Source organism: Bombina bombina, chromosome 2 (assembly GCF_027579735.1).
Source record: "Bombina bombina isolate aBomBom1 chromosome 2, aBomBom1.pri, whole genome shotgun sequence".
NCBI lineage: Eukaryota > Metazoa > Chordata > Amphibia > Anura > Bombinatoridae > Bombina > Bombina bombina.
Window position 1 is genome coordinate 1,326,286,058 of NC_069500.1, and position 10,928 is coordinate 1,326,296,985.

The 10,928-nt window shown below is 35.3% G+C and overlaps 1 protein-coding gene across 1 annotated transcript in view; it reads right to left on the reverse strand.

Moving 5' to 3' along the window:
• Positions 1 to 10,928, reverse strand: part of HGFAC (HGF activator) — a 337,074-nt gene that overhangs the window by 174,291 nt on the left and 151,855 nt on the right. Inside the window, exon 3 of the mRNA XM_053704187.1 lies at positions 523 to 619. Coding sequence (XP_053560162.1) covers positions 523 to 619 — 97 coding nt within the window. The remainder of the gene's footprint in view (positions 1 to 522; positions 620 to 10,928) is intronic.

Below are 10,928 nucleotides of genomic sequence, written 5' to 3' on the forward strand. Positions count from 1 at the left end.
TGCTGTAGATATGGATCCAGGAGGGAATGGACCTTGAAGTGGACCTTGGCTTGACCCATTTGGCCAGATGCGGTAACTAACTCTTCCATTTTTGCTTTTAATCGTAGCTCTGTACTTGCAAGAGAGTGCCACACACATCTCCTAGTATACTCTCTGCTGTTGCAAGCAATGATGGAGCTTGTTATGCATAGCAACATTGACAATCCACCTTAAGAGTATAAATGACTGAAGAAACTGTGTTGGGGGGGGGTAAATTTGAGTTCATATGAAAAAGTAATTAGTTTAAGCTTCAACTTCTCTAGGAGGAATTCAGACAGGCACAATGTTCTTTAGTATTTTACCACAAAAGCTCACTAAGAGTTAAATATTTTATTCCACTAAGTCACCTGCATGTTAAGCAAAGCTCAAAACAACTCAAGATTCTTCATTATACAGTACATAATTAAAGGAATATTTTTATGTATAATAAATATATAATAGTAAAATGAATATAAGAACACTAACAAGCTATAAATTACTCACCACTTCTTAAAAAAAGGAGCTCTTGATGAGCAGGAGAAGTGCAACCGGCCAGCAAAGCGAAAAGGGAATACACAATCCGTACCATCTTCTGTTTTAGCTGCAAGAAAGAAAAATACATTTATATTGCCAAATATCTATAAATATTTCAGCAGCTACACCCGTGGATATACAAGTAAGAATAATATCTCTACAAGACCACAATATTTTTTGCATACTCTAAATATTAATTTTCTATTCCAAACAAGGAATAAGCATGTTCACAGATGTTTATATTTTTTATCAATATATCATGGTTACTACTCTAAATTCTATATTTATCATTTGCAGCAAAATATGATGGTTTGTTTTTTTATATATAAATATTTAATCAGCAGTGAATCGTAATCTAAAATAAACCCTGTATTTTTTAGTCCAAACGGAGCAATGAGGCACTTTTTTTTGCAAGAAATGTGTGTAATTTGATTTCGAAATTGTTCATTATTTTAGCATAGCTAAAGCTATACTGTAGATACATGGAAACAAAACATATTTTAAGAAACTATAAAAATTTGTAAGGCTTGTCTGGTCTGTGTACAAATCTCCAGCATAACCTTTATGTATATCCCAGGAATTTCTGTATTCAGTTACTGTCATTTACCTCTGAAAAGATTATTCTTAAGGGGACATAAAGCTGAAATAAGAAAATTCTTTAATTCATTAGACCATTTTATTGTACTGTTGCTTGTCTATACCGTGACCTCTACTTATCAACGTGTCTACCTCAAATACGCTGGAATTCCGCAGCGTATTTGTGGCGAGGCTGATTCGCCTTAGTTATCAAGCCCTAGATACCGGCAAAAGTAGAATTTAGTGACGTAAGCTTCGATCCGCCGGACTCAGTCCGACACAGATCGATTCTTACGTCACTCCAGATGTTCCGCGGCACAATCTGACTACTTTTGCTATTAATACCTGGTTTTCAAACCGCCGCCCTGGAGGTGGCGGATCCCATAGGAATCAATGGGAGTCTGACCATAGCGAAAGTTCATGTTCGCTGCTGCCCGACATCCCATTGATTCCTATGGGAGCTGTCTACACCTAACACCCTAACATGTACCCCGAGTCTAAACACCCCTAATCTGTCCCCCCTACACCGCCGCAACTAAATAAAGTTATTACCCCCTAAACCGCCGCTCCCGGAGCCCACCGCTACTCTAATAAACTGATTAACCCCTAAACCGCCGCTCCCGGACCCCGCCGCAAGCTATACTAAATATGTTAACCCCTAAACCACCGCTCCCGGTCCCCGCCGCAACTATAATATATGTATTAACCCCTAAACCGCCGCTCCCGGACCCCGCCACCACCTACATTATACCTAGTAACCCCTATCCTGCCCCCCCCTATACCGCCGCCCTCTATAATAAACTTATTAACCCCTATCCTGCGGATCCCGGACCTCGCCGCAACTAAATAAATAGTTTAACCCCTAAACCGCCGCTCCCGGACCCCGCCGCAACCTATATTAAACTTATTAACCCCTAATCTGCCCCCCTACACCGTCGCCACCGATAATACATTTATTAACCCCTATCCTGCCCCCCCTACACCGCCGCCACTGTAATAAAATTATTAACCCCTAAACCTAAGTCTAACACTAACCCTAACACCCCCCTAACTTAAATATTAATTAAATAAATCTAAATAATATTTCTCTTATTAACTAAATTAATCCTATTTAAAACTAAATACTTACCTTTAAAATAAACCCTAATATAGCTACAATATAAATAATAATTATATTGTAGCTATCTTAGGATTTATTTTTATTTTACAGGCAAATTTCAATTTATTTTAACTAGGAACATAAAATAAAAAAAGCTGTTACGAAAAATAAAATAAATATGTTACAAACATTTAAAAAATATTACAACAATTTTAAGCTACTTACACCTAATCTAAGCCCCCTAATAAAATAGCAAAGCCCCCCAAAATAAAAAAATGCCCTACCCTATTCTAAATTAAAAAAGTTCAAAGCTCTTTTACCTTACCAGCCCTTAAAAGGGCCTTTTGCGGGGCATGCCCCAAAGAATTCTGCTCTTTTGCCTGTAAAAGAAAAATACAACCCCCCCCCCAACATTAAAACCCACCACCCACATACCCCTAATCTGATCCAAACCCCCCTTAAATAAACCTAACACTACCCCCCTGAAGATCATCCTACCTTGAGTCGTCTTCAGCCAACCGATCCACCAATGGACCCGAAGAGGAGATCCGGAGCAGCAGAAGTCATCATCCAAGGCGCGCTGAAGAAGTCTTCCATCCGATGAAGTCATCATCCAGGCGGCGCTGAAGAAGTCTTCCATCCGGGCGATGTCATCTTCCAAGCGGCGTCTTCAATCTTCTTTCTTCAGGATCCATCTTCATCCCGCCGACGCGGAACATCCTTCTTCCCCGACGGACTAACGACGAATGAAGGCTCCTTGGATGACTTCCCTTCAATTCCGATTGGCTGATAGGATTCTATCAGCCAATCGGAATTAAGGTAGGAAAAATCTGATTGGCTGATTGAATCAGCCAATCAGATTGAAGTTCAATCCGATTGGCTGATCCAATCTGCCAATCAGATTGAGCTTTCATTCTATTGGCTGTTCCGATCAGCCAATAGAATGCAAGCTCAATCTGATTGGCTGATTCAATCAGCCAATCAGATTTTTCCTACCTTAATTCCGATTGGCTGATAGAATCCTATCAGCCAATCGGAATTGAAGGGACGCCATCTTGGATGACGTCCCTTAAAGGAGCCTTCATTCGTCGTTAGTCCGTCGGGGAAGAAGGATGTTCCGCGTCGGCGGGATGAAGATGGATCCTGAAGAAATAAGATTGAAGACTCCGCTTGGAAGATGACATCGCCCGGATGGAAGACTTCTTCAGCGCCGCCTGGATGATGACTTCATCGGATGGAAGACTTCTTCAGCGCGCCTTGGATGATGACTTCTGCCGCTCCGGATCTCCTCTTCGTGTCCATCGGTGGGTCGGCTGGCTGAAGACGACTCAAGGTAGGATGATCTTCAGGGGGGTAGTGTTAGGTTTATTTAAGGGGGGTTTGGGTTAGATTAGGGGTATGTGGGTGGTGGGTTTTAATGTTGGGGGGGTCGTATTTTTCTTTTACAGGCAAAAGAGCAGAATTCTTTGGGGCATGCCACGCAAAAGGCCCTTTTAAGGGCTGGTAAGGTAAAAGAGCTTTGAACTTTTTTAATTTAGAATAGGGTAGGGCATTTTTTTATTTTGGGGCGCTTTGTTATTTTATTAGGGGGCTTAGATTAGGTGTAAGTAGCTTAAAATTGTTGTAATATTTTTTAAATGTTTGTAACATATTTTTTTTATTTTTTGTAACTTAGCTTTTTTTATTTTTTGTACTTTAGTTAGTTTATGTAATTGTATTTAATTGTAGTTATTTGTAGTTAATTTATTTAATTAATTTAATGATAGTGTAGTGTTAGGTTTAATTGTAACTTAGGTTAGGATTTATTTTACAGGTAATTTTGTATTTCTTTTAGCTAGGTAGTTATTAAATAGTTAATAACTATTTAATAACTATTCTAACTAGCTATTAAGTTACCTGTAAAATAAATATAAATCCTAAAATAGCTACAATGTAATTATTAATTACATTGTGGCTATCTTAGGGTTTATTTTACAGGTAAGTATTTAGTTTTAAATAGGATTCATTTATTAAAGGATTACTTTCTGTTATAATTTTTAAGCCAAACAACTAACATATTAAATTTAATAAACATTATTTAAAACCTACTGACCTATATTTTCTCCAAAACGAAGTTTCATAACGTTATAAAAGTTATATCTTTTATTCGCCGATGATGTCACGTTATCATGCCCACTATTTTGGCACCGAGTGTTCAAAATACTTAAACCAATGAAATTGTGTTTATTTGCATCCCATTATCTACCTATACGTTCCCAATACGTATGCATTTAAATGCGGCTCTAATGCGCATGCGCAATATGACCTATTGAAGACGAAGTTGCACAAACTTTTTTAAAGCGCCATTTTGAAACCTAGGTATTGTAAACGGATTGGTACAGAGCAAAGGATACCCACGGAGTGGGTTTGGAAAACAATTAAATTTGCAGACAAGATTTCTGATATACGGTAGAGATATGTTAATGAAATGCTATTGATAAAAAGTGTATTTGGGGTAGTTAGTTAGTAACAGGCATAGAAAATATTTACTTACAGTGGCCCTTTAAAGTATAGTGTAGTGTTAGGTGTAATTGTAACTTAGGTTAGTTTTTATTTTACAGGTTAATTTCTCTTTATTTTAACTAGGTAGCTAGTAAATAGTTGATAACTATTTAATAGCTATTGTACCTAGTTAAAATAAATTGAAAGTTACCTGTAAAATAAAAATAAATCCTAAGATAGCTACAATATAATTATTATTTATATTGTAGCTATATTAGTGTTTATTTTAAAGGTAAGTATTTAGTTTTAGATAGGATTAATTTAGTTAATAAGAGAAATATTATTTCGATTTATTTAATTAATATTTAAGTTAGGGGGGTGTTAGGGTTAGTGTTAGACTTAGGTTTAGGGGTTAATAATTTTATTACAGTGGCGGCGGTGTAGTGGGGGGCAGGATAGGGGTTAATAAATTTATTATAGGTGGCGACGGTGTAGGGGGGGCAGGATAGGGGTTAATAAGTTTAATATAGGTTGCGGCGGGGTCCGGAAGCGGCGGTTTAGGGGTTAATACATTTATTTAGTTGCGGCGAGGTCCGGGATCAGCAGGATAGGGGTTAATAACTTTATTATTGAGGTCGGCGGTATAGGGGGGGCAGGATAGGGGTTACTAGGTATAATGTAGGTGGCGGCGGGGTCCGGGAGCGGCGGTTTAGGGGTTAATACATTTATAAGAGTTGCGGTGGGGTCTAGGAGCGGCGGTTTAGGGGTTAATAACTTTATTGGGGTAGAACAGTGTAGTTTAGTGTGGGTGCTTAGTGACAGGCTAGCAAGAAAGCTGTCAAAAAGCCGAAGAGCAGCGAGATCGGATGAGTGATAACTCTCACAGTCCGCTGCTCATCGCCCCGTACTTGGTGCGCAGCTTTTTGACAGCTTTTTTGATAACTTAGGCAAAATTTTGCAGGTCCGTGGTGGCGATGGTAGGCGAGCTTAGGCGGGCGTATTGAACCGGCGAAGGCAGGTAAAGTAGACGCGTTGATAACTACCCCCCCATGTGTTGTGTTACAAAGTGCTAATGGCCTGGAGCTGAAAATGACCTCTGAGTGGCGTGAGTGCCCAGCCACCAGATATGTTTATCTCAATGTATCACTGTTCTGAAGATGACTTTAAATATGAGTTTAATCTCTTTGCAGGGAGATTAAAACAGTTCTAGACAAGCAAAAGTGTAATAAGAAAATGTTCACATTAGAAATTTTTTTGCAGTTTTATGTCTGCATAAACTAGTTCTAAAAGTACTGCCCTGCAATGTGTAATCATGATCTATTATTCTGGTATTCTTTTATGAAAAAAATGCTTTCCTCCTAAATTATACCAAATCCCTTAAAGGGATATTAAACCCAATTTTTTTTTCTTTCATGATTCAGATAGAGTATGCAATTTTAAGAAACTTTCTAATTTCCTCCTATTGACAGTTTTTCTTGGTTCTCATGGTATCTTTATTTGAAAAGGCAGGAATTTAAGCTTAGGAGCTGGCCCATTTTTTATTAGACACCTGGGTAGCTCTTGCTGATTGGTGGCTACATGTAGCTACCAATCAGCAAGTGCTACTCAGGTGCTAAACCAAAAATGGCCTGACTCCTAAGATTACATTCCTGCTTTTTCAAATAAAGATACCAAGAGAACTAAAAAAAAAAAACTGGTAATAGCAACACATTTGAAAGTTGCTAAAAATTGCATGCTCTATCTGAATCATGAAAGAAAAAATTTGGGTTTTATATCCCTTTAATATACTGATCATTCCATTGACTCTACGGTCTCTCTGTTGGTCACATGCCTGAGGAGATCTATAATGAAGAAGTAGAAATTCTTTAGCATGATGTTATGCATAGAATCTTTGAAGCATCACTGTGGGATTTAAAGAGACAGTACAATGTTTAGCTATGCATACTAAAACAACTTTAAAATAAATTTTAATGATTTATTTTGCCCCTTTTTATGTAATTTAGCTTTAAAAAGTGAGCAATATGCACGTGAATTCAGTAGCTTTGCTATCTGCCGAATACGGAAAAAGGCTTCTTGTGAAAGTGCAATGCATTAAGATCTGTGCAAATCCAGATCTTAGTGTGTTGCACTTTCATAGGCAGAAATCCTGCTCCACAGCTAACCAAGCTGCCGAATGCACATGCCTAGTGAGCAATTTCTCATTCACAGAACTTGAAATGCACCCTGCTGACTTCACAAGGCTAATTCTGCTACATATCTGTCCCTAATTGGCTTTATCAGAAAACAATTCATTTTATTCTAACTTTATGACAGTGACTACCCTTGTAAACTAATGCCAGAATGGCTTCTCCAAATAAGGCTAATAATGGTGGGTGGATTTTGTCTATTGTTCTAAAATGTTAAGACTTGTTATATGTTATTCTATAGCAAAACAATAGAAATGTCTTGTAATTACAAGGTATTTACTGTCCCTTTAATACAATGTATTTTGGTCCAAGCCCAGTGAATGTTAATAAGGTTTTTACCATGTAAGAAGCCAGTAATAGATATATTTGGAATTCACTAAACACTAAAATGGAAGTTTGCAAATCCATAAGTAAGAGCTGCCATTTAAAGTAACTTTATTGGTCAGAGACAGAACATTGTTTCATTTGTAAATGTTCCCCTCATTTGCTTAATCTAACAGGGGTCAAACATTTTAGGACTAGAAATTGTATCTATTTAAACACAACATCCAACATAATGGATGCTCTTTGAGAAAGCTAACCATTAAAAAATGTATTTTGTTTTAAACGTCCTTTATACACTGTCAAATTGCATTATCATCAGATGCATAATGAAATGATAATGCAATAACACTTTAAATTTCAGATGATAGTAGATTTTTTTTCTGACAAATTCATTTTTTTTACATTTCCTTGGCCCCTGTATCATGTGACAGCCATCAGCCAATCAAAGACTTGTATACCTAGATACTGAGAACTCTTGTGTGTGCTCAGTAGGAAAATATTCAGGTAACAAGTGCACAGTTTGACAATGGATGTAAATTGAAATGCTGATTTTTTTAATTAAATTTCATGCTCTGTCTGAATCCTGGACATTTAATTAAGTGGACTTTTAACCGTATCCTATCTCCCTGTTTATTTCTTAATACAGTTTCCTAATCTGATACCTCTCCACACCACTGCCACCTTCCTATAACAAAATAATGACGCTTCCAGTAACACTATCTAGGACCATGTGAATTTTGATGAGGTTTAGCAAACCTATTCAAGTGCCCTTGAACTTACTCGCACAGTGCTTTACCAAATAATTCCTCTGCACTCAGAAAAAAATAGATCAAATACTCTCTTTATGCGCTGATTCTATAGTCATGCAAATCAATGAATCCTCAGCACAAAACAAGAAAGTCTTTGCCAGGAAGAGCGGTGCACTCATGCACTTTGTAGACTTATTTACTACAAGGGAAGTTAAACAACTAAAATGCACTTAACACAGTTATTTGCTAACATGAAAGCAGACTAAACTCTTGTACAATGGGTGATCTGAGAAATGCATTTTAACTGTACAATATTTCACAGAGTGGATGTAAAAAAAAAAAGGGCTCAATCATCTTACCTTAATTCTTTTATGTTCAGACAAGCGAAGGAAATTGCTGTATATTACAGAATTCTGTGACTACCAAGGCTCATTTATTTATAGTTACTTTTCACTCAGCTGTAGAACTGAGCATCCCAAAAAATCAAAATCAAACTGATTGTCTTTCATTTCAATGTCTTATTTAATATGAAAGCTCTAAAAAGAAATCAAAGATCTAATGGAGACCACACTATTTTTATATGATAATATAGCCCTTTTATCTGCTACTGTCTTGTGTATTAATATTGCATAATATCTCTGATACTGCTGAAATCCTTTTGTGTTAAAGATACTTGATCTTAAAGGGACAGTCAAGTCCAAAAAAAACTTTAATTTTTGAAATATGGCATGTAATTTTAAACAACTTTCCAATTTACTTTTATCACCAATTTTTCTTTGTTCTTTTGATATTCTAGTTGAAAGCAAACCTAGGAAGGCACATATGATAATTTCTAAGCCCTTGAAGGCCGCCTCTATTTTATTTACTTTTCACAGCAGAGGAGAGCAAGCTCATGTAGGCCATATAGATAGCATTGTGATCACGCTCGTGGCTAGTGGCAGACACTGCACTCATTGGCTAAAATGCAAGTCAATAGATAATAACTAAAAGTCATGTGATTAGGGGCGGTCAGAAGATGCTTAGATACAAGTTAGTCACAGAAATAAAAAGTGTATTAATATAACAGTGTTGGTTTTGCAAAACTGGGGAATGGGTAATAAAGGGATTATCTATCTTTTTAAACAATAAAATTCTGGTGTTGACTGTCCCTTTAACATAATTTACTCCTTTAGTTAATTTATTATATGCTCAGTACATTTGTATAAAGGAAGGTTAAAGGGATATTAAACCCACATTTTTATCTTTCCTGATTCATCTAGAGCATGCAATTTTAAAGGGACACTGTAGTCATAAATGGAATGCCAATTACCTGGAGTATATATGTCAATCTATAATTTTCTAATGTGTATTCATTATCAAATATTAAGCGTTTTTAAGATATTTATGTTTTAAATAAATAATTTTTCCAAACCCACTTGTATATTAGCATTTACGGATTCCCAATCCGTGCTGACAATTGCAGTTGGAAGATGGCGTTATTTTGACGTATTGCGCATGCGCGAGTTAGCGCCATGTCACATGATACGTCACCATCTTCTGTTCAATAAGACCAGGACAATCTATAGAGCAGCAGTCGAGTTTGCTGCGCACATCACGTAAGTACTTGTCATGTCAACGCTTCCAGAATCGCCCTAGAATAAACGAGCAAACGATACATACTTGGCAACAGTATTTATTTCTATTTAGTGATCTTAGAATCTGCAGAATTTTACATAAAACAGAATCTCCCTTGAAACGAACGAGCTAAAATTGATTATTCTTAAATGTATAGCAATCCATTCTAATCCCAAAAAAATAAAGTTAAAAAATAAGATACCGACGTATGTTATTAATAAACATTTATAAAAATAAATATAATTTTATTGAATAAATATTTTACACACATACAGATAGAATCGATAAAGTATTATTGTTATAGTTATTACGATATACTACAAATATATATGAAATAATAGAGATGTTCATAATTGATTAAAATACTTTAGTATTTATAGTATTTATATTGATATATTTCTTTTTAATTCTATTACAATTTTAATATAACTTAATTTTATATTTCCTAATGAGAATTATATATATACCTGTATAGATTTACATTCAACAATTATAATTTACTTTATTTTTTTTGGTTATACAATATAAATAATTTTTTTGTTATCTTCATGTTTCAACAATTTATCTCTATTTTTAGATAAATACTTTATTATTAATTAAAGTAAATGTTATTTCATCAAATATTTTGTTTTACTTTCTAAATCTTGTAATATAAAAACATATTATTAACTAAGAAATAACTAAATGTGTTTTTGAAATATATATATATATATATATATATATATTTCAGAGTCCAATTTAAATATATAAATTATAGAAGGATTCGATTCATAAACTAATTATTTACAAACACTTTATTACTTAAAAATTTATTTTTATCAAAATTGAAGAAAAATGCTTTGAAATTTAAATAAACAAAAAAATTAATAGTTTATAATCAATCTATATGTCATGTCTCAATGTTTGAAAGCCGATATTGCCTTTAGTGAACTGGCGATGCAAGAGGACCGCTAGCAGCATTGAAGTATGTTGTATATGCGGTTGGCTGGAATACAGATAGAATCGATAAAAATTTCTAATGTGCATACGTTAGTTTCTTCTGGACCACTATGATCTCGGATTGATTGCTGCTATTTGCGCATGCGATAAGAGGTATAATCTATTGTGCATGCGTTTAATGGAGCTAATTTATTGTAATAATATGCCAAAAAAAGGGATACTATTGGCGGTTTGGTTATGCCATAGACGGCTCACATTTGTGGACTGGATCACGTGATGTCATCTTAAAATAATAAAATATAATTTTAGGTATGAAGGATGCTTCGTTTAAAGCAATAACAAGGTAAATTTAATTGATACTATACTTTATATTCCAAACGTTTATTGAATTTAACCTTTTGAAATAAA